Consider the following 25,075-nt stretch of genomic DNA (forward strand, 5'->3'; position numbering starts at 1 on the left):
AACTTAATCTCACATTTTATCCCCTAATCCGCCACATCATAAAGCGGACATGATTCCTGGATGAGCCACAAACATGAGTCTTTTTAATGGTTAGCACCAGACATTGTTAGTCAAACTCAACTAATTTATGCTGTAGCAATAGTGAGGATTATGACGCTTTTGGATTTGTAAAAAGATATAAAGACACAGCCTGGCCAATTGTCCTATTTATATTTATTGATACAGCTTGATGATAAAACTGAGCCTCTTGATGCAAAAGTTGATGCCTGCATTTGCGCCAAGAATTGTCTATATAGGTCACAGCTGACTTGATTTGATCAAGAATTATTGATTTGATATTGTTACTTACTATTACAACTGATCTATTTCAAAAGTCACATGATGAAATGCGGATGTGTAAGTGAGTTGTGGCATGTAAAAATTCTGCATCAGTTGTACAGCAGCAGTGCTATTCATCACAGTAAATAGATCCTTATTAGATCAGCCAAACCAAAGGCGTTTTTGTAGCTTACCACCCAAAGTGAGAGTATAAGTTCACTCCATTCAATGGTACACACAAAAACTGAGTTAACTTTTGTTCTTGGCGTTGAGAAAAAATATGATCAGCTCCCAAAATTTACATAATCTGCAGCGACATTGCATTTTTCTATAAACAACTGCTCAGTCATGAACTGGAGTTTGGAAGACAGTGCAAAATATCAACAAAGCTACTTCCTTGTTTTGATCAGAGCCGTATAGTTTCACAGAGTTTCGTGGCCAGCGGAAGCGTTTATGGAAGCTCTATTTTTATATAAGTTATAATTGAGGCGCCGCAACATTAACCAACAAATATTACTCTCATTGGCAGTTGCTTTAAAGTTGATTGTTGTATGATACACCATTTGAAAGAGAACAAAATTTTCCATAATAAGCTACAACTGCTTTTGTAAAGAAATAAAATAAATGCAAAAAAGTGTGATGTTCAGAGCAAGGTAAAAAATATTCCATCAGAGATCAGTACGTATGTCGAACGGGTTTGTTTGGAAACAACATCGTTGTTTCCGGTTCTTGATGCAGGACTTTGATGCTATACGGCTTTGGTTGTGATAACGTCATATATCGCGGTACAATCGCTCCTTCTTGACTTCTCTCACGAGAGTTTTTGGGACGCTAATATCCTCTCGCGAGCTGTAGCAGATTGCGGAACATAGGGCCTTCGGAACATAGGGGCTTCGGAACATAGGGCCTTCGGAACATAGGGCTGTCCCCATATAATTCAGTGAGTATACATAATTCAGTGGTTTCGAGGTTTCATACCGCCACCGCGATTCCTTGTTAACCATTTATAATCCTGTACTTATGGGAACAATATTTTACCTGACTCATCTGCAAACAAATGATGGATGATGTTATAGACCAATTTTGTACAATCACTGGTAATTTGCTAGTTTGCATATATTGGAACTTCCTGTCAGTTTTCGAGTTGTCAATTATATTTTTCGTTCGTCATTTTTATGCACGCATTCTCTTGGGCATCTAAGTTTCTCAGTAAATTGGTGAATATCTCTTAGGAGAATACTAGCTAGGTACATTCATATTCTAGAGCCAGCTTAAGCGTAATAGCTATATTATAGAAAAAGATGTAGGCGTAATCAAAAAAGTTATGTTTACTTAAACAAACATTTTTGAATTACGCTATCATGCGTGTTTAGGGAGAAATGTTATGCATAACTAATCCGAATCCACAAACATTAGTGTTGAATTTGCTTTGTCATCTTAGGTTATTTTTATTATGTTCAATTTGTGCACTTTGCTTAGCTTGGGTGAACTAATTAGATTATTACTGGTTCAGGTACTCGGGAAGGTGTTAAGCTGTTGTAGGTAATACTGATATTTACCAGTAAGAGTTGCGATACGTCAGACAATTCTATAAGTCGAACAATTAAAATACACGACTAAAAACAAGTTGAAACGATAATATTGATGACAAGAGATTAAAATAGCCAATAAAAGTTACACCCTTAGTCGAACGGCCGCATGCTTGTTGCTCGGTCCTGTAAGGCTGCGAGTCTCGACAGTCAAATGAGAGTCATAATAGTCTTTAGATATATGTAGAGGCGTGGCATTTAAGAAAGTGAAGCAGAAGAGGCTCATCTGATGATGGAAAAGGTGGCTCCATAGGCAGGGTCAGTAGAGGTTCTGCAGGTGCAAGAGGAGCCTGATAGAGGCTTCACAGACAGAAGGGAGAGAGAGGCACCAAAGACAGAGGAGAGAGTAACTCCACAGGCACAGGAAATTGCCTCAGCAGGCAGGAGGAAAGAGGGAGCCTCAGCGGCCCCTTAGGAGAGAGACTGAGTCATTGGAGCTGTTCTCTTTTATAGAAGTCTCTATTAACCTGTGAGAAAGTGTTTAGGCGCTCAAGTGTTTAGGTGCTCAGGTTCTGTTCTTTATGTTGCAGAGGGTTAGCAATCGGGTGGATTTGTCTTAAGTACATCTTACGGGAGTGTAATGGTTGGAAAGGATTAACTCCAATAGTTTTGGTCGTGTCTGGTAGATGTCTAATTTCTTTACAATGGTTTTCTGGCACATAAGTTGATGTTCTTTTCCTCACGGTTTACTTCCACTGGAGGTTTCTAATCTGCTTTTAGATGGGTATATGATGACTGTTTTTCCTGATGGTCTTCTGATGTACCAGGTGTTCTTTGCTCATTGTAATATTTCGCATCACTCAGGTGTTTAGGCATTTCTCCATTATGCTATCTGCTTTTGCTATTACTTCCATATGACAATGCTACACAAATGCGTTAGTCTCTTTAAAATTCATGTCTGCTGCTGTTGAATTTTAAAAGCATTAAATTTTAATTAGGTTTTTTCCTGGGTGAACTGAGCAGTTTAATGAAGTTGACATAATTCGCATATATCGATTCGAGACGTCTGCTAGCATTCGCCCATCTATTACTTAAATAAGATCATTTTCATTGGCAAGTAGCTCTATAGAATTTTTTGTGTTTTACAAACGGGTAAGATTCACTTGTACACCTTACCCATTACTCCGTGTTATCCTTTAACATTATACTAATTGACACAACTTAACTAGGGGAGATGGGGGCATATTGGGACATAGGACATATTGACACTTCACAATATTTGTTATTTGTCTTCTCTCGGTAGCAGTAATTTTTAGTCAGGTTATAGGAAATGACATCATTGGGCAGCCATATTGAAATCAAGAGCCAGAGACAAAAAGCTACAATTTGGTAAGTGAAAACTTTTTTTGAGATATAAAAGTAAATTAGAACCTTATACTGGATATTGTGCTCAGTAAAAATGACCAGGTACAAAGCTTAGATTTTTAAATAGAGAATAATTTAATGGTTAAGGTCTAAGTGGCTTGTATCAGACAATGTTAAAAGTTGAGAAATTTTTGTCACACAACTTTTTTGTGGTAGGTGTGCCCACGGGGCATATTGGGACAACATAGATGGGGCATATTGGGACATGTCCCAATATGCCCCATATGCTGTTAGCACGCCTACATATTAGTTGTTTTTACAGATCATGGTTCGCAACAGAGCCCCTACAAAGAGAAACAGACCAGATGATACTCATATCCATGACGCTGTCCAATCAGTTATAAATAAAACACTAACTCTGAGAATGGCTGCGGAGTCTGTGGGTATGACTAAATCCACCCTGGCCCGTGCTGTGGACAAGGCAAGAAAAGCTCAAGAATGTGGTGACACTGTAGCTACGTTTCAACCAAGGCATGGACAACCTCGCATTTTCAGTGACCGTGAAGAAAGCCTATTGGTGGACTACATTATCAAAGCTTCCAAACTGCATTCTGGACTGACCAAGAAGATGGTTAGAGAATTCGCTCACGAATATGCATGCCATTTAAATAGAAAGCAACCAGAAAATTGGAAAAGAGATAACATGGCTGGTGCTGACTGGATATATGGATTTTTAAAACGACACCCTAGAATCTCTGTGAGAACACCAGAAGCGACAAGTTTGACTCGTGCGACCAGCTTTAACAAAACTAATGTCCAAATGTTCTTTAACAATCTCGAAGAGGTTATGAAACGATACAAACTTTCTCCAAGATATATATATATATAACATGGACGAAACAGCCCTCACAACTGTCCACAAGCCCGAGAAGATTCTTGCACAGAAAAACATTAAGCAAGTAGGACTTTCAACTTCAGCAGAGAGAGGAACTCTTGTGACCCTAGTAGGTTGTATCAATGCACAAGGTGGGTCGATTCCTCCATTTATGATTTGGCCAAGAGTGCACTTTAAAGAGTCGATGTTAAATGGGACACCACCTGAGTCTGCAGGTACAGCACACCCGACTGGCTGGATGAACCAGGATATATTCCTGCAGTGGCTAGCTCATTTTGTTAACTGCACTCGGTGTTCTAAGGAAAAACCTGTTTTGCTGTTAATGGACAACCACATAAGCCACATCTCCATTGCTGTGATCAACTATGCTAAAGAGAATGGAGTGATATTGTTAACTTTCCCTCCTCACTGCAGCCACAAACTACAGCCTTTAGATAGGAGTGTATATGGGCCATTGAAGAAGTATTATAATGGGAGTTGCAGTAGATGGATGATAAATCACCCAGGACGTACCATATCAATTCATGATATAGGTAGTCTTATTGGTGATGCATATCCAAAGGCATTTACACCCTCCAACATCACATCTGGATTTCGTGTAACTGGTATATCCCCATACAATTCTGATGTGTTTGGGGAGGATGAATTTCTTCCATCCAGTGTCACTGACCGACCCTTAGCAAATGAAGCCTTCAGTCCTCGTCATTCACCTGGTGCTCTACCGAATAGCTCTTATGAAGATTGCCATCAACTCTCTACATGTGCATCTACTAGCTCTGTTGTAGCAAATGAAAAGACATGCACCCCACATGAACTTAGACCATTTAAAAAAGCACCCCCACGTAAGCTAGGTCAAGCTAGAAAGAGAGCCAAATCTGAGATTTTAACCAATACTCCTGTAAAGGAAAGAATTGAGACAGAATACACTGCTAGAAAAAAGCTATCCAAGAAACGAAAACCATACCAGATTATTCATGAAGAGTCCTCTGTCAGTGAGGATGAAGAGGCACTAGTCAAAAAGCTGGCAGAAGAAAGCTCAGGCGATGAGCTGCAACTCGCAGATGAGAGTGACATGGAACCCACGGATAGCATCAAGCCTGGTGACTATGTTTTAGTCAAGTTTGAAAGAAAGAAAGATGTTAGGCCTAAACACTTTGCTGGTCTAGTCACTAGCACTGATGACTCTATCATTACAGTGTCATTCTTTAAAACAGTCCAGGGCAGTACTAATGTGACATTCATTAAGGCTGAGGTAGACGATATTGCAGATGTTGACAAGTGTGATATTGTCATGGTGCTCCCCTCTCCCAATATTACTGGTGGCACTAGCAGACTATCAGAACGAATGTTATTTGCTGTGGATCTGACTAAGTTTTTTATGAACTAACCTCATGTAAGCAGTTCACATAGATATGGTTTGGGTTTTATGCAAAATATATAGTCATTAATTATCATGATGCGACCCCATTGTTTTTGTATAGTCCCAAATTGCCCCGACCTTTGTCCCAATACGCCCCACCATTGGGGCGTATTAGGACAGGTGACACATTTTTTTCAAACGCTTGTTGCACATTCTCTGTTCAAACAACAATGTTTTTAATTGTCTACAAGATAAAGCACATGTTATTATAACCTATTGCAGCATCAAATCCAGCCGAAGTAAAATTCTCTCTTTTTGCAGTCATAAAATTAAGAAAGTGTCCCAATATGCCCCCATCTCCCCCTACTTCTCAAGCTGATACGCTATTAATTAGTATTAGAAAAATATGTTTCCAATGAATTGGCATTTTTGACATCTGATGCTCAGTTTTTTGTGAGGCATATATTGGGAGCATTTAACTTTTATGTAGGAACAGCTGACCCGGAGGTGGCCAAAAATTACCTTGAGGCCTGCAAGGGAAACCTAAACAGCGCCATATCCATGCACATAGATAGCTCAGTGGTAGATTCCATAGGCCCAAGGTGAGCCACTCAGTCTACACATAGATAGCGCAGAGGTAGATTCCATAGGCCCAAGGTGAGCCACTCAATCTACACATAGATAGCTCAGAGGTAGATTCTATAGGCACAAAGTGAGCCACTCAGTCTACTCATAGATAGCTCAGAGGTAGATTCCATAGGCCCAAGGTGAGCCACTCAGTCTACACATAGATAGCTCAGAGGTAGATTCCATAGGCCCAAGGTGAGCCACTCAGTCTACACATAGACAGCTCAGAGGTAGATTCCATAGGCCCAAAGTAACTCCAGTCTAACTCTAGGTAAGGTAGTGTAACTCATCTAACCCGCAATGGATTTTGTTGTGCACAGGTTCAATAATTTTACGTGTATCAGAATTTGGAACCCTTGTTGCAATGGTCTTAGTCTGAATTTCTCCTTCATTGAGTAATATAACAGAAGTTCCAATACGCCATTAGCGTCATAACGGCTTTAATATCTCTATTGATAACCTGCACCTGACCATGTTTATACCAGATCTTCGGAAGGAACATCAACTGATCTTGATGCAGTCCGTGCACCTATACCGCAAAAACAGGAAATTCTTGTTGAGCATGATGGGTACCTGCTTGCCAATCAACGCAAACGGAAGAGGACTTCCAATCCTAATTCAGTTTTTGACAAATTCAGAGATTTTCAAGCAGAAGCTAGTGAGTTTTACTATAGAATTTTTTCCATAAATGTTAATTCTATTTAAAAACTATAACTGTGGTGAGACTTTATGTAAACTGTTGACCTCAGCTCATCTTTGCCCTCCTACATATATTTGTTTCCTATCTTTCTTGATCCATTAGTTTTGCTATTCTTGCCATATGCTTGCCATATGCTTGCAACATGCTTGCCATATGCTTGCCACATGCATGCCACATGCTTGCCATATGCTTGCCATTTGCTTGCTATATGCTTGCCATATGCTTGCCACATGCTAGCCGTATGCTTGCCGTATGCTTGCCATATGCTTGCCACGTGCTTGCCATATGCTTGCCTTATGCTTGCCATATGCTTGCCATATGCTTGCCATATGCTTGCCACATGCTTGCCATATGCTTGCCATATGCTTGCCATATTCTTGCCACATGCTTGCCACATGCTTGCCACATGCTTGCCATATCATTTCAAAACTCAAATAAAATGAAGCTATTATTTATGTTTTCATTACTGTTGAAGAGTTGTTGGTTGATCTTAGAACTTACTGTATTTAAGCTGTATAGTATACCTACAAAGGAAGGATTTTACAGCTATTTTAGGATATGTTGATTGTAAAACAAGTATGGGAAGTTGATCATTTGTTTTTACTTTTATTAGATTATAGAATTATCAGATACTTTTGGATATTTAGTAGGTAACAAATAGCATGCTTGCAATGGCATATTTAGTAGGTAACCAATACCAATGCATTGCTTTGTCAAAATTTTAATGTCACTTTAGATGAAATAGCAATAACATTTTGTAATATATAACTGTCTATGTTATTATCTGAGGAAATGTTATAATAGTAGATTGTACATCAGCAGGAAACACTATTCATTATGTTGTTTTTAGGGGAACAGGAAAGTTTGCTGAAGAATGGAGCAAATCAGGTGGCACTACCTGCCCATCTTATTAGACTTGAAGATCTGTTTAGACCGCCTCTTGATATTATCTATCATGGATCTCTTATCTCTGTGAGTTGATATAATCTATCATGGATCACACATCTCCGTGAGTTGATATTATCTATCATGGATCACACATCTCCGTGAGTTGATATTATCTATCATTGTTCACACATCTCCGTGAGTTGATATTATCTATCATGGATCACACATCTCCGTGAGTTGATATTATCTATCATGGATCACACATCTCCGTGAGTTGATACTATCTATCATGGATCACACATCTCCGTGAGTTGATATTATCTATCATGTATCACACATCTCCGTGAGTTGATATTATCTATCATGTATCACACATCTCCGTGAGTTGATATTATCTATTATGTATCACACATCTCTGTGAGTTGATATTATCTATCATGTATCACACATCTCCGTGAGTTGATATTATCTATTATGTATCACACATATCCGTGAGTTGATATCATCTATCATGGATCACACATCTCTGTGAGTTGATATTATTTATCATGGATCACACATCTCCGTGAGTTGATATTATCTATCATGTATCACACATCTCCGTGAGTTGATATTATCTATCACGGTTCACACATCTCCGTGAGTTGATATCATTTATCATGGATCACACATCTCTGTGAGTTGATATCATCTATCATGGATCACACATCTCCGTGAGTTGATATCATCTATCATGTATCACACATCTCCGTGAGTTGATATTATCTATCACGGTTCACACATCTCCGTGAGTTGATATCATCCATCATGGATCACTCATCTCCGTGAGTTGATATCATCTATCATGTATCACACATTTCCGTGAGTTGATATTATCTATCATGGATCACACATCTCTGTGAGTTGATATTATCTATCATGGATCACACATCTCCGTGAGTTGATATTATCTATCATGGATCACACATCTCTGTGAGTTGATATTATCTATCATGGTTCACACATCTCCGTGAGTTGATATCATCTATCATGGATCACACATCTCCGTGAGTTGATATTATCTATCATGGATCACACATCTCTGTGAGTTGATATTATCTATCATGTATCACACATCTCCGTGAGTTGATATTATCTATCATGTATCACACATCTCCGTGAGTTGATATTATCTATCATGTATCACACATCTCCGTGAGTTGATATTATCTATTATGTATCACACATCTCCGTGAGTTGATATTATCTATCACGTATCACACATCTCCGTGAGTTGATATTATCTATTATGTATCACACATCTCCGTGAGTTGATATTATCTATCATGTATCACACATCTCCGTGAGTTGATATTATCTATTATGTATCACACATCTCCGTGAGTTGATATCATCTATCATGGATCACACATCTCTGTGAGTTGATATTATCTATCATGGATCACACATCTCCGTGAGTTGATATTATCTATCATGGTTCACACATCTCCGTGAGTTGATATCATCTATCATGGATCACACATCTCCGTGAGTTGATATCATCTATCATGTATCACACATCTCCGTGAGTTGATATTATCTATTATGTATCACACATCTCCGTGAGTTGATATTATCTATCATGTATCACACATCTCCGTGAGTTGATATTATCTATTATGTATCACACATATCCGTGAGTTGATATCATCTATCATGGATCACACATCTCTGTGAGTTGATATTATCTATCATGGATCACACATCTCCGTGAGTTGATATTATCTATCATGGTTCACACATCTCCGTGAGTTGATATCATCTATCATAGATCACACATCTCCGTGAGTTGATATCACCTATCATGTATCACACATCTCTGTGAGTTGATATTATCTATCATGTATCACACATCTCCGTGAGTTGATATTATCTATCATGTATCACACATCTCCGTGAGTTGATATTATCTATCATGGATCACTCATCTCCGTGAGTTGATATTATCTATCATGGATCACACATCTCTGTGAGTTGATATTATCTATCATGTATCACACATCTCCGTGAGTTGATATTATCTATCATGTATCACACATCTCCGTGAGTTGATATTATCTATCATGGTTCACACATCTCCGTGAGTTGATATTATCTATAATGTATCACACATCTCCGTGAGTTGATATCATCCATCATGGATCACTCATCTCCGTGAGTTGATATCATCTATCATGTATCACACATCTCCGTGAGTTGATATTATCTATCATGGATCACACATCTCTGTGAGTTGATATTATCTATCATGTATCACACATCTCCGTGAGTTGATATTATCTATTATGTATCACACATCTCCGTGAGTTGATATTATCTATTATGTATCACACATCTCTGTGAGTTGATATTATCTATCATGTATCACACATCTCCGTGAGTTGATATCTATTATGTATCACACATATCCGTGAGTTGATATCATCTATCATGGATCACACATCTCTGTGAGTTGATATTATTTATCATGGATCACACATCTCCGTGAGTTGATATTATCTATCATGTATCACACATCTCCGTGAGTTGATATTATCTATCACGGTTCACACATCTCCGTGAGTTGATATCATTTATCATGGATCACACATCTCTGTGAGTTGATATCATCTATCATGGATCACACATCTCCGTGAGTTGATATTATCTATCATGTATCACACATCTCCGTGAGTTGATATTATCTATCACGGTTCACACATCTCCGTGAGTTGATATCATCCATCATGGATCACTCATCTCCGTGAGTTGATATCATCTATCATGTATCACACATCTCCGTGAGTTGATATTATCTATCATGGATCACACATCTCTGTGAGTTGATATTATCTATCATGAATCACTCATCTCCGTGAGTTGATATCATCTATCATGAATCACTCATCTCTATGAGTTACTATTATTTATAATGAATCACTCATCTCTTGAGTCTGATATTAGGTACAGGTCATATTTAAATTAAGATGTCTTTCACAAAAAGTTCCACCGATCGCGTTTTCGAGTTATTATAACCAATTCAAATTCATTTTCAGTGAGCAAACTCACTGCAGTTTAACCGTAAATCTCATGTACCACTGAGCAAAGAGATAATCTTTGACACGCTTGTGGGATTTGGGAGCTTCTAGTTGACCTTGGTTGATCTGATTGCTGTAGGCACAGGCCAAAGGAAAAGCGGAGAAGAAATGGGTGCTGGTAAACGTGCAAAATACTACTGAGTTTTCTTGTCAGGTCCTAAATCGGGACATCTGGAAGAATTTGTCCATTCGTGAGATTGTAACCAATCACTTTATTCTCTGGCAGGTATTTTGTGGTGATGCATTTAGTTGTTTCCCAAAACACACTTTTAAGGCTGGTTCACACTATATCGCAGTATTTCGGCCTTGATGCCACAATACTTTGGCAATCGTCGATGATAACAATGTTCCTATTATCACAAACCCATCCCCGTTTGTATCAGGAAATACTCCATGACATTTATCTTTTTAAACTTTCGCGAAGAAACCTCTTTGTATGCGGTAATCAAAAACTAGTCCCGCAGCGACTATCATAAACAAATATGAATAGATCACGGTATCCCCGACCGTGAATTGCCATCGCCGGAATGGTTATCATTTAAAAGGCGATTGTCGATGCTCGGCGAAGCATCGGGAAAGTTTGACCGCTACAAACTTTTTCGACGTGTCCACGATGCTTAGTCGATGACATCAATTCACGGTTCACATAATCGACGACCAACGCCGAAATGACAACGCCGAGATACGGCAATATAATGTGAACTAGCCTCAAGGTTGCTAGTCATAATGTAGAGTTTTTTGTAACACTTTCATTAGTTCATACCTCAGTTATTAAATGTTTTTTTACTCGTTGAGATTATTTTTTTTGGTGCTGCAGGGTTTTTATTTAAATGCATATATTAAATTTTTTATGAAACTTCTCAGTTGTACATGTCATCTTTATTCTGTTATACACTTGTATTATTATTATTATTCTATTATATGTTCATTCTCTTATATTATTAGATTAGTTTACACAGAAGTTTAGTAGATCTCATCAGGATGTATCGGTATTTATCATTTGCGATTGTTTTCGATGTTTGAGGTGATCCGACTGTCAGGATGTTTCCCTAATGATAGAAAATACCGATACTTTTCTTATAAGCTCATCTTTAAAACGCCATAAAAGTATTATATTATTCTGTAATAGCTGTGCTACCCGGCATTGCCCGGGTAATAAAATTTTTTTTGGACAGAAAATGGATTTGTATTTAACATATAATATAACATTTGTCATTCTAACTTTCAAACTACATATCATGAGAAAAGTGTTTTGCGTAATTGAAGTAAATTTAGAGAGAAAATAAAAACAACTGTAAAGGTTGTTAAGACTTTGTCAAACAACTTTTAAACTTCATATCATGAGAAAAATGTTTCGTGCAGGTCAAATAAATTTGAAAAAATAAAACGGCTATAAAAAGGTTAAGATGTAAATGTGAAATTATTAGCCAGTAATCGCTAAATTAAGTCTGTTTTGCAACGATTACAATACAAGATGATTCTGTAATGATACAATTAAAACGAACTGAGAAAACAAAATAAAAATCCTGAATATGTAGAATTAATAACAATTCTTGCATAGAAGTGTGTCTATAAAAAAGTTACTGTTCCACCAGAAGCTATCCATCAAAACTTTGAATTCGGCGATACTGGTACCTTTCGACATTAGTACAAATGTAAAAATGAAATATTGTACTGTCTTTCTGTTAATGGAACGGTGAGAGAATGTAGAGGCTTTTTCCACGATGAGGATATAATTGTCTGCGTGATAAGAGTTGACCTTGACCCCAGATATAGTAATCGAACCTTATAAAAAATATTTCTTAACAGGGGCATCGTAACGCGTCGCTGCATCGGTAAAATCGTCAGCGTGCACTATAGCTATAGCTGGAGTGACAGACAGATCCACGTGCATATACTTTGGGAAATATATATATAGATTATTAGTTTACCATTCTATACCCTAAATGCACTCTTTAAATTGGTTTCAACTTAGTTACAAAATAACTGCTATGAACAGCTTTCATTGTTTGTTCATAGGTAATCAGACACGCTGATTCCAATTTTCTACTCAAAATAAAGATTGGCTCCATTTTTGTTTTTAAAGGCTTTTGTACAGTAGTACAGGTGTCGCAATCTGCACAACAAGCCCCGCTCATAAATATGTGACATAAGCTAGCTTGTTAGGCACGGAAGTTGGGGATGTTAAGTCCGATCTAAAATTATAGAGATGGGTGTCTTAAAATTCGTTATTCTCTGAATTCAGCCCTCAAAATAATCTCAGTCTTTTCTGAAAGAGAGATAAGCTATTTAACATTGCTTGTAGCTTGTTACAGGATGTTTAATCGGCTGAACGCCGAGAAAAATGCTCAAAAAGTGCGATAACAATGCTAGCTTGTGATAAAATCGATATGGTTTAAATGATGAAGTGAGGTACAGTACTTTTCGGACTATTAGCTGCTACTTTTTTTTGACGAATTGAGCCATGCGGCTTATATAAGGGTGCGGCTATTCTGTGGTTTTTTCTTTCACCGCTAGGGCGCATTAACCAGAATTTTTGGGTAGTGCGCCTCTAGCGGTGAGAGAAAATATGAAACGATGCCTGACGGTCCTGTTTCGTTAGGCGCTGGGTTAAAAAGCATCGGTAAATACGAAACATTGCCGTTAGGCACTGTTCCGTTTTAAACAGCAAACCTGCTGCCGCGTTAAAAAGCACCATCCTGAGTTCTGCGGTCTATACAAAGGTATGTATTGTTTTATTATCGTTTTTTTTAAATAAAGTAGATGCGGCTTATATGGGGGTGCGGTTTATAATCTGAAAAGTACGGTAATAATAGCTGTTTCTCTCAGAACTATTATGCTATCAGGGCTAAGCTTTGGTTTCCACCTCATTTACTCATGTGCATTGGCTAAAGTGTGTGCAAGCTTTGATGTTTTCATCTGCCTTTCGGTGATCAGCTCCTTGCTGACACACTTTGCTGACACACCTTGCTGTCACACTTTAAAACCAAGTATTTCAGCAAGGTGCAGCTCATTCTTTTGTATATCATGGCGCAAGTGCCTTCCTCTTATCTTTTCTCATGAAACGCGTACCTGTTCTAAACATAAATGTAATTGTTCACAGTGATACCCAATCTTTCTACAGGTGTATCATGACAGTGTTGAGGGTCAAAAGTATATGCAATTTTACCCGGTAACAACATGGCCGTATGTTGCCATTGTGCACCCTGTCACCGCTGAGCTCCTCGAGTCCTGGAGTTCTCTGACATTAAGAAGTTTTCAGAAGGCAAGTTCCTAGACTTACAGTGTATGTAGTTTATGCATAGATAATAGCTGTGCTACCGGCGTTGCCCGAGTAATAAGAAAGTTTTTGGACAGAAAATTGATTTGTATTTACCATATAACAATATTTGCCATTCTAACTTTCAAACTACATATCATGAGAGAAGTGTTTTGTGTAGTAGAAATGAATTAAGAGAAAATAAAAACAACTGTAAAGGTTTCAAACAACTGTAAGTTTAAAATTTTATACCTTGAAATAAATTAGAACGAAAAATAAAAATGTAAAGGTGTTTAAATGTAAACGTGAACTCATTAGAGAGTAATGGCTAAATATAGTCTATTTCGTTACAATTAAATAATAAAATAAAAAAAAAATTATTTGGTATGCAATTATATGATTTCAGTTCAGTGTTGGCAGGCGAAAATTGGCATGCGAAAATATCGTAGGCTATAGACGTACATAAAGTGGTATAGAAACCCATAGTATTTATCTAATGCAATCACCTCCTGGTAAAAATCATCATCATTAAAAATAGTACCAAAATACTATATTAACCTTAGTAATTATAAGTACCTACAATGACTTTTGTGCATTTTGCGGTTATGATCTGCAGGATATAACATTACAATGTACTATGTGGAGAGTTCTTACCTTTGAGACAGACGTGTAACATAAACGCTGAATATAACTTAATTTAATTCACTAAACACATACTTGAAGGAAGCTTTACTATGTATTTTATTAAACTTTAAAGAGAAATTTTATTATTTACATTAGCGAATTGTGTTTATTATAACGAATGCGGATAGCTTGCCATGGCGAGTTCAATGACTTGTATCTTTTAATAAGGTATATAATCGGTACACTAATGGCCAAATTTCAAGTTCGAGATAAATTATTGCTGATTTCGTGGGCCGAACAAATTTTCCCTAACGAAAAAAAGACGAAGAAGCATTGTGTTGCATATAATTAGATCCCAAAATATTTTAATATAATTGTCCGCGGGAGAAGAATTGGCCTTGATCCTAGATATAATAATTGAACTTATGAAAAAAATTTCTTAACAGCGGCATCGTAACGTGTGGCCGCATCGGTAAAATAATCAGCGTGTGCTATAGCCGGAATCCATAGCCGGAATGACAGACATACTTTGAGATATATATATATATATATAGATGACAGTTAGTTGTAGCTCAATGCAGCCTCGTCTGGCATCAAATGCTTTCCCTTCACTTATGCTACTTTATATCTCATAACAAGAAGCACAAAAATATATAATTATAGATATACGTGTATAATTACATGTAGGCCTATATATAAATGTATATGTATACATGTAGTGATGATAATAATGTTAGCACCACCGTGCATTGTGAGATGCTTTAATACTGACTTAGGAATTGTTCAGTGCTTATGTAATGAGCACCCTAAACTATACATCAAATGAAAGCTTAGGATGCCGAGAATAAACTACCGAAACTACTTTGGCAGATATAGCTTCGATATAGCTTTGATTTGGCAGATATAGCTTTGATATAACGAGATTAGCTATAGATGCATGAACAATATAAGACATACAATTATGAGCCACAACACATCAACGCTAAGCGTAACACCAACAGGAGAGAACACCCAAGAATGTAATTGCTGCCAACAAACTTGCCTGCAAGAAGGAAAATGCTTAACTCGATCACTTGTATACTAGGTAGCATTGACCACTGCAGACACTACACAAACTAACACCCATGTTGGGCTCACAGAAGGCACATTTAAGACACGCTACACCAACCTGTTGATAAGGGACTATCAACAGAGCTATCAAAACATATATGGCAATTAAAAGACAATAACATTAATTTCAGCATGGATTGGAAAGTTTTACGAACTGCATCCTCTTTTAATAATATCTCCGGGAGTTGTGAGCTTTGTCTTTGGGAAAAGTTTTTTTATAGTTTACAAACCACATTTATCATCTAACAAAAGAAGTGAAATGCTTTATAAGCCTAGGCATGCCACAAAGTTTTTATTAAACTATTGTGCCACTTAACAACATTTCCTAATTATATAGCTTTAACACCATGATTTTACAAGCTATATCTGCAAGCTAGGCCTATATCCGTAACTCTTAGTAATCCCTTCTAATCATTTCAACCATCTGACTATGTATACCTTACATAGAGCATATTCTATTCGGCAAATTTTATCTGATGAGTGCAGTCGGTCTAACTGTACAAAACTAAATAGTAATAAAATGTTGCCAACCTTTTAGTTCTACGGTTTAATACATTTTACATATGCTCTGCCTAGCATTGAACACTTTTCAGAAGAGGTTGCACATGGCAATTTCACTATGTATATATATACATATATATATATATAATTTGAAGGTCAAATAGTTTACTTATCTTTCAGCTACTGTCAGTTTCCTGCTGGCGCATTCTTCAGGCTGTAAGCTTCAACAGTTGAAGCTTACAGCCTGAAGAATGCGCCAGCAGAAAACTGACAGTAACATAACATTGGAGCGCATACACACATACAGGTGTGTGTGTGTATGCGCGCGTGCGTTGCTTGATTTGTTGCTTATTATTCTTATTCGCTTCTTTTCAGGACCTTCAAGATTTCATACGACTACATGGCAGACCCAATGACACTAATGCCTCCACACTGACAGCAGCAGCCAACTTGCCTGTCAAGGTTAGCTTTTTTCCTTTGCTACTCATAATATCGAAAAACTTATTTCTAGCTACACCTACTAGCTACACTTATTAGCTTCACCTACTAGCTACACCTACTAGCTTCACCTACTAGCTACACCTACTAGCTACACCTACTAGCTTCACCTACTAGCTTCACCTACTAGCTTCACCTACTAGCTTCACCTACTAGCTACACCTACTAGCTTCACCTACTAGCTTCACCTACTAGCTTCACCTACTAGCTTCACCTACTAGCTTCACCTAACCTAAAAACCTTTAGTTGTTTTTATTCTCTCTTAATTCATTTCAACTACACAAAACACTTCTCTCATGATATGTAGTTTGACAGTTAGAATGGCAAATGTTGTTATATGTTAAATACAAATCAATTTTCTGTCCAAAGACTTTCTTATTACCCGGGCAACGCCGGGTAGCACAGTTAGTCTACTATATAAACTGCAATAGTTGTCTGTCTGTGTATGTGTCCGCCTTATAGAGTACCATACTTTTCGGACTATTAGCCGCTACTAGGTATCTAGAGCGCATTAATGGGAATCTCCGGATAGTGCCCCTCTATACATAACCTATTCATCGTTTTCAGTTTTCACCCACAAATTACGTCATATTCGGTTAGTTATCTGCGTATTTTTCCAGTGCCCAACGGTACTGTTTCATTTTAAACAGCAAAGTTGCTGCCGTGTTAAAAAGCACCGTCCTGAGTTCTGCGGCCTATACAAAGGTGCCCATACAGCTATACAAATGTACTACTCATTAAATAAAATAAATTAATGAGTAGTAATTTACATGTGATTAATATTTACTGCCAACGTGTACCAAGAAGGTCATGTGAACGTTTGTTTCTTGGGGCCACTGGAAAAAACGCTGTTCTCACCTACTACATTTATACATCAGGTGAGTACTTTAAAAGGTGAGTCCTTCTCATTCAATGTTATATTGTCTATGAATTGCCACACCTCCACTACATAACTATTTCACTTGCGTCCGTGTATAAATTTAGCTATCGGCCTACTTCCAGCCATTATGCCGATATTGTTTCATGATATGTATACAACATGTTTTCAATTTCAAACTCCATCTAGAATGTTTGTTTTGGTTACATATTTCAATTTGCCAACATGTTAACAAACACTGCTATGCAAAAAATTCATTGTGTCTATACTTTGTGCATTGATAAAGCGATGTGAAGCTACGAAGCTAGAATGATCCTTTACAATGTTCCTTATTCTTACAAAACCATTACTTCCACAACCATCAGAGTTGGCGCTGCTATTACTATTTTAATTATTTGTGTAATCACAAAAATCTGAATCGGTTATAATGTCATCAACATAAGTAGTTATTTGTTTTCTAACTCGGACGCGTTTGATGAACTTACACAAAAAATCCTCGTTTTCAAGTTGGAAATTCCCAAACAAAGATTAAAATATTAAACTTTAGGCTAATTTTATAGAGAAATCTTTGGACAACACTGTCACTACCATAAAAGTCCTAAAGACTGTTAGTTATGTTATCAACGAATAATAAAATTCAGTTACTAGCAATTGCTGGTAAAGTCGCAAAAATGCGTCTACGCGGTCGACCATATAGGGTATAACACATAAATCAGTCTACTTCAGTGAAATGATTGAAAACGTTGGATTTGCCACTGTTTGTGATAGTAAACACGTTCATTTCCTTCCGCAGCCGAGTTAGTTATACTTTTTTTCAGCTACGAGTGCTAAAGAACTACAGCTTCTACAGAACTTGCATGGGTACTGCTACTGCGTTTTACCTACTAAGTTTCTACATCAAAAAAGTAAGCACTTCCTATTCAATGTTGTAGTGTATTGTCTATGAATTGCCACACCTCAACTGCTTAATAACATTGGATTTTCCACTGTTCGTGATAGTGGGACATGTTCATTTCCTTCAGCAGCTGAGTTACTAATTTTTTTTCAGCTATGAGTAGGCCTACTGTAACTTACTACTAAAGAACTTACACGAGTACTCCGAGAGTTGTGATAGGCGATGGTGAAAAGAAAGAGAGCAGCTGGTATCGACTTACTGTCACCCTGCTTTAGCCATGACCAGCTGTACGTCGCCTGCTCAAAAGTAGGCACAAGCCGAAAACTGTTTGTTCATACACCCGACAGAAAAGCAAAAACTGTTGTCTATCCGCAAGTGTTACATTGAACTAACATTGTGTTATTGTTATGTCATGCTATTGTTCTTCATGTTCTGCTATACCACATGCAGCATTTTCTAACATAATTTTCAGTATATATATATATATTTTCATGCATTCGCTTTCCTTATTGTATCTCATAAAAAGGCTATCATGTTGGCGTTATGTTTGAAGAATTTCAGTTTGCCTAGCAATGTCAATTTCATTATCAGTTCTCTGTACACAAATAGGGCAACTCCGATTTGAGTGGTTTGAGACTGATGCATTGTAGACTAGCTGTAAAACGTATTGCAGATTTCCATTGTTTACCCCAACATTATTGACGTATATGACTGCGTATGTGTATGCATAGTGTGATCAGGGTAGAAAATTTCAGTAGACTGTATATTTAGAGTTGTTTTACAGTATGAAAGACAACTCTCAATAAACCTCTTGCTGTACAGGAATCTGTTCCCGTGGATGGGTAATGCAGCTAGCGGTTTGGGACTGTGGCGTCTCTCGGGGATGCGCGGGAGAAATTTTCGCCCCGAGTGCAGCGAGAGTCTCCAGGCACGGTTTTCCAGATGAATGAGTTGGCGAGTGCGAGGCAATTGATTGCAAAGCGATTGAGTGCTAGGCGATTGATTGCGAGGTGATTGATTGCGAGGTGATTGATTGCGAGTGTGAGGCGATTGGTTGCGAGGCGATTGGTTGCGAGGCGATTGATTGCGAGGCGATTGGTTGTGAGGCGATTAGTTGCGAGGCAATTGGCTGCGAATGCGAGGCGAGTGTGAGGCGATTGATTGCGAGGCGAGTAGGAGGTGATTGCGAGGCGAGTGCGAAACGATTGATTGCGAGGCGAGTGCAAGAGCGCGATTGTCAACTGCTCGGCGGGTAAAGACTGGTCAACTGAGGCGGGAGCTTAGCGGCAGAAATGCGCGATCGTCAACTGCAAATATAGACGGGTATGAGCGAAGGCATGAATCTAGACACATGAATCTAGAACATTTACTAGATTTTACACGCATCTAGCTGTGAAACACATTGCAGATTTCCATTGTTTTCCCCAACATTATTGACAAGTATATGTGTATGCATACACTAACCAGGACAATTTCAGTAGACTGCATATTTGGAATTGTTTTACAGTATGAAAGACAACTCTCAATAAACCTGCGTGAATCTGTTCCTGTAGGCGGGTAATGCAGCTAGTCTACTATATAAACGGCAGTTGGTATCTGTCTGTGTGTGTGTAATTGTGTGTCCGCCTTATTGAGTACCGTACTTTTTGGACTATTAGCCGCTACTTTTTTCTGACGGTTTGTTAGCCATGCGGCTTACATATGGGTGAGGCTATTTTGCTGTTTTTCCTTTCACCACTAGGGCGCATTAACGGGAATCTCCGGTTAGTGCGCCTCTATACATAACCTATACATCGTTTTTACACAAAAATCATGTGATCTCTGGAGTACTCTGGTTAGTGCACCAGCTGAATCAATATGGGTAGTATAAATAGATAATAAGAGTGGTCATTACTTTTTTCGATACGGTCGTACGAAGCAAGCTTAATTAATATGAGTAAGTAGTAAAATTAAATTAGTAGTAAATATTAGTAGTGAATTAAATAAAATTTATTACTCATTAAATAAATCAATGAGTAGTAAATTACATTTAATCAATATTTATTGCCAATGTGTACCAGGAAGGTCACGTGAACATTTGTTTCTTGAAACCACTGGAAAAAAACGCTGTTCTCACCTACTAAATTCATACATCAGGTGAGTACTTTAAAAGGTGAGTCCTTCTCATTCAATGTTATATTGTCTATGAAGTGCCACACCTCCACTACATAACTATTTCACTTGCGTCCGTGTATAAATTTAGCTATCGGCCTACTTCCAGCCATTTTGCCGATATTGCTTCATGATATGTATACAACATTTTTTCAATTTCAAACTCCATCTAGAATGTTTGTTTTGGTTACATATTTCAATTTGCCAACATGTTAACAAACACTGCTATGCAAAAAGTTCATTGTATCTATACTTTGTGCATTGATAAAGCGATGTGAAACTACGAAGCTAGAATGATCCTTTACAATGTTCCTTATTCTTACAAAACCATTAATTCCACCACCATCAGAGTTGGCGCTGCTATTGCTATTTTAATTATTTGTGTAATCACAAAAATTTGAATCGGTTATAATGTCATCATCATAAGTAGTTATTTGTTTTCTAACTCGGACGCGTTTGATGAACTTACACAAAAAATCTTCGTTTTTAAGTTGGAAATTTCCAAACAAAGATTAAAATATTAAACTTTAAGCTAATTTTATAGAGAAATCTTTGGACAACACTGTCACTACCATAAAAGTCCTAAAGACTGGTAGTTATGTTATCAACGAATAATAAAATTCAGTTACTAGCAATTGCTGGTAAAGTCGCAAAACTGCGTCTACGCGGTCGACCATATAGGGTATAACACATAAATCAGTCTACTACTGTTTCTACATGGAAAAGGTTAGTACTTCTTATTACAATATTCTTTCAATTTGAATCTCCATTTAGAACATTTGTTTCTTGCAACTACTGAAAAAATGCTGTTTTCACATATGTTCTCCATCATATGTTCCATCACATATGTTCTACATATAAAAGCCGACCTGCTGAGCCGACCCAGCAGCGACTCAAACGGCTCGGAGCAGCCGCTACAGCGACCAAACGTGCAGAAACCTCCGAGCAGATGCAGCGGTGACAAGAACAAGATGCACTAGCTACAACAGCTGCTCGGCGAGCTGAATTTTCAGAGCACATGTGACGGCGACAAGAGCAAGATGCACCAGCTACAGCAGCTGCTACCAGGCGCCATGTATGGGCAGAAAACTTCGCACTTGACTACACTCCTGCAACACAGTATAGGCCTATAGGGTCGAATTTTTCTATGGGACGAATGCCCAAAAATGCTCCAGATGTAATGCCTTACATTGGAAAGGCAAGAGGCCATATATGTAGTTTATATAGTAGATTTTATTGATAATAAATTTTATTAACACAACCACATTACTGTTGCACAGTTTGTATATACCATGTCAAAACACAGGCTATAGATGAAGAACTGGTGAGTCATGATTAGTGTTTTAAGCATGTAGAAGTCTCAGTTCAATAAATGCTGGCGATAGCTTAGCAGTGCAATAGCAAAATATTTTCTAGAATTTCTTATAATATGTAAAACCTTTCAATACTGCCAGTTTGAAGAACTTCAGTTTGCCAAGCAATGTCAATTTCATTATCAGTTCTGTGTACAAAATTAGGACAACTCCGATTTGAGTGGTTCGAGACTGATGCATTGTCGACTAGCTGTAAAACGTATTGCATATTTCCATGGTTCTCTCCAACATTATTGACATGTATGACTGCATATGTGTACACAGTCTAATCACAAAAATTTCAGTAGATTGCATATTTGGAGTTGTTTTACCGTATGAAAGACAACTCTCAATAAAACTTGCTTTACGTAAATCTGTTCCCGAACACAGGTAATATAGCTAGTAGATTATCATAGGAAGCACTGAGAGTTGTTGAAGCTATCAATTATAATTTTTTGCTTGAGGTAGTGAGGCATCTTGGCTGTGAGGCACCTTGGCTGTGAGGCACCCTGCTTTCATAATTGTCACGAGAATATTTCATTTGAGTGTTTTTAGCACACACGCCCAGCAGTGGATGCTAGTGAGGAGTCACAACTGGAGGCAGCTCTCCAGGCATCGTTAGAGGAAGTGAAGCGGAAGGAGACACAGGAGCAATTGTTGGATGGTGACAGCTCTAGCAGTTCGAATATGAAGAGTGACTCTGATGATGAGGTTTGTTCTTTAGTACCATAACTAGTGTTGTTGTTCGATTGTTATATTTAATAAATTAATATATAATATAAATATAATTATTATTGTCAATTGTATATCATATTGTCGCCAATTGTATGTACGGTTTTGCTAGTAATGTGTTGTTGTAGATTGTATCCATTTGTAGACAGCTGTGGACAAGAAGCGCTTGACATCTGGCTTCCCTACTACAGAGTCGATGGAGAGCTGTCTACCATCCATTCCTAGTACTCCACCTTCCAACAAAGATGCCAGGATCGACGGCTTCTGGACAGACCATATTTCGCAGGAAGGTAAACGCACCAAATACATGTATTTATGTCAGTTATCTTTCTTTCAAACATGTAACGGAGCATATTTAGATGTGGGGTGAGGAACGAAACAAACCATGGATGATCTGCGGAACAAACTGCTGCTACTTATCGCTTCATTGTTATGATTACATGATTACCTTGACATTTGTAAGGGGCAGTTTGACAGTATGGATTTGCTGGTATTTATAGGTACAGACATAAGTATTCTATTCAAAAAACCAGATATGTCTAGGTGTCAATGGGAAGTCAAGTCGAAGTCTACTATCAAGGTACGCTTCATCCGCTCTTTTGTTCGACTCTCTTCCCAGTTTTGATTTTTGTTTTACATGCACCACTTGAAAACTGAAGTTGTGTGGTAGACTATTTATTCACAGGCTCCATCGCAGTTTGGCTGCAGCTGTTTCATACTGAGCTAAGATTACAAAATCTAGAGGCTAATTGAAGAACAACTGGCAGCATTTCACTTTCTATTACAGCCATCCAACCAAGCTCTTTTCATAGTTACTGTTGTCTCCGCATATTTGTAGAATCTTCAACAGTTTTGAACTGAAATAGTGATCTAAGTGAAATAGTGATCTGTTCCGGTTTATGCAATGAATATATAATATTATGGTAAAGAATATGTTTGTGGAATAGTATACTCTGATATTAATTGTCAGCAAACCTGTGTGCTGTTGGAGCGGATGACCTACTCATCTTTGATATATTTATATGTAAGTAATGACCTATGATATATCTATATGTAAGTACTGACCTATGATATGTCTACATGTAAGTAATGACCTATGATATATCTATATGTAAGTACTGACCTATGATATATCTATATGTAAGTACTGACCTATGATATATCTATATGTAAGTACTGACCTATGATATATCTATATGTAAGTACTGACCTATGATATATCTATATGTAAGTAATGACCTATGATATATTTATATGTAAGTACTGACCTATGATATATTTATATGTAAGTAATGACCTTTGATATATCTATATGTAAGTACTGACCTATGATATGTCTATATGTAAGTACTGACCTTCATGCCAAGGTTACTGTTAATGTTTTAATAATTGCTGTTATCATTTTACCAGTTTGTTTTTACAACAGTTTATGGCACAACAGAACTATGTCATCAGCTTTTACTTTCCTTTGTTTAGTTTTTTTAAACGTAAAACAGGCTTCTTGATCCTTGTTTATTAGCATTTGTGTGGCTCTGCCAGTCCGCAGTTCTGCTTTCTTGCGCTATATCCAGATTGGTCGTTATTCAGGGGTCATCCTAGTTCGACCAATAATGATTGTTCTTTGCTAGGCTCTTATTCTCTATGTGGAAAGCTTGGGATTCAAGCGTGATGCATATGAAGTCATGGCCAACTTTCCTAGTCGAAAAATTTCCAGACTGCCTCTCGACAAAACATTGGAAGAGTGTAAATTTCAAAAGCAGGAAACCTTCTATATACAGAAGATGTGATTTGATATACTTTATCAGAGCTGCAGTATTATTTGAGAGTGGAAACATCACTGACAGGGCAGCACTGTACTCTTCATGATTGTGCATCTTATGAATGATACGTGAGCATGGCAGCACCATGACACGAGAGCGTATTTATGTAACAGACCCAACTAAAGTGTCCATGGTCTACATGCAGTGCATTTTGTCTATATATTTTTACTGGATATTTAGTGGCATAAATATTCTTATAGCTTGCTAATAATATTGCTTACCGCTATATTGGCTAATAATATTGCTTACGGATATATTGGCTAATAATATTGCTTACGACTATATTGGCTAATAATCAAGTCAGTTTTTGCCATTTTCTCTCTAAGAGAATTTGTACAGTGCGGTTTCATATCAATCTTGCTGCTGTAAATTATAACTGCCTTTTAACATGTGTTGAACAGTACATGAGATAATAAATGATCTCCTGTCCATCGTCCCTGTCTCGTCGTCCTGTTGTC

General features: G+C 37.6%; 1 protein-coding gene across 2 annotated transcripts; it reads left to right on the plus strand.

Annotated features, from left to right (window-relative positions):
• The first annotated feature begins 1,227 nt into the window (after positions 1-1,227).
• LOC137405700 (UBX domain-containing protein 7-like) lies at positions 1,228-25,034 on the plus strand. 2 transcript variants are annotated; one of them, XM_068092059.1, is made up of 11 exons: positions 1,228-1,258; positions 5,958-6,069; positions 6,580-6,752; positions 7,645-7,766; positions 10,878-11,024; positions 13,923-14,063; positions 16,668-16,754; positions 22,621-22,776; positions 22,943-23,087; positions 23,298-23,377; positions 24,426-25,034. In XM_068092059.1, exons 2-11 carry the CDS (start codon positions 6,029-6,031, stop codon positions 24,582-24,584), a joined length of 1,251 nt encoding a protein of 416 aa, XP_067948160.1. In that variant the 5' UTR covers positions 1,228-1,258; positions 5,958-6,028; the 3' UTR covers positions 24,585-25,034. The 2 variants fall into 2 exon arrangements, with proteins under 2 accessions (XP_067948160.1, XP_067948159.1); XM_068092058.1 differs by lacking the exon at positions 1,228-1,258 and adding an exon at positions 1,303-1,415.
• Positions 25,035-25,075: the final 41 nt, after the last annotated feature.

This window comes from Watersipora subatra, chromosome 10 (genome assembly GCF_963576615.1).
Source record: "Watersipora subatra chromosome 10, tzWatSuba1.1, whole genome shotgun sequence".
NCBI classification, from domain to species: Eukaryota; Metazoa; Bryozoa; class Gymnolaemata; order Cheilostomatida; family Watersiporidae; genus Watersipora; species Watersipora subatra.

What these genes read in the sequence shown, in the direction of transcription:
- LOC137405700 (XM_068092058.1), top strand. Translation starts at nt 1,376, where the DNA reads ATGATGGATGATGTTATAGACCAATTTTGTACAATCACTG. An exon ending in ATCATGGATCTCTTATCTCT is followed by an intron (nt 7,767 to 10,877) that starts GTGAGTTGATAT and finishes TGATTGCTGTAG; the next exon opens with GCACAGGCCAAAGGAAAAGC. An exon ending in CAGCCAACTTGCCTGTCAAG is followed by an intron (nt 16,755 to 22,620) that starts GTTAGCTTTTTT and finishes GAGTGTTTTTAG; the next exon opens with CACACACGCCCAGCAGTGGA.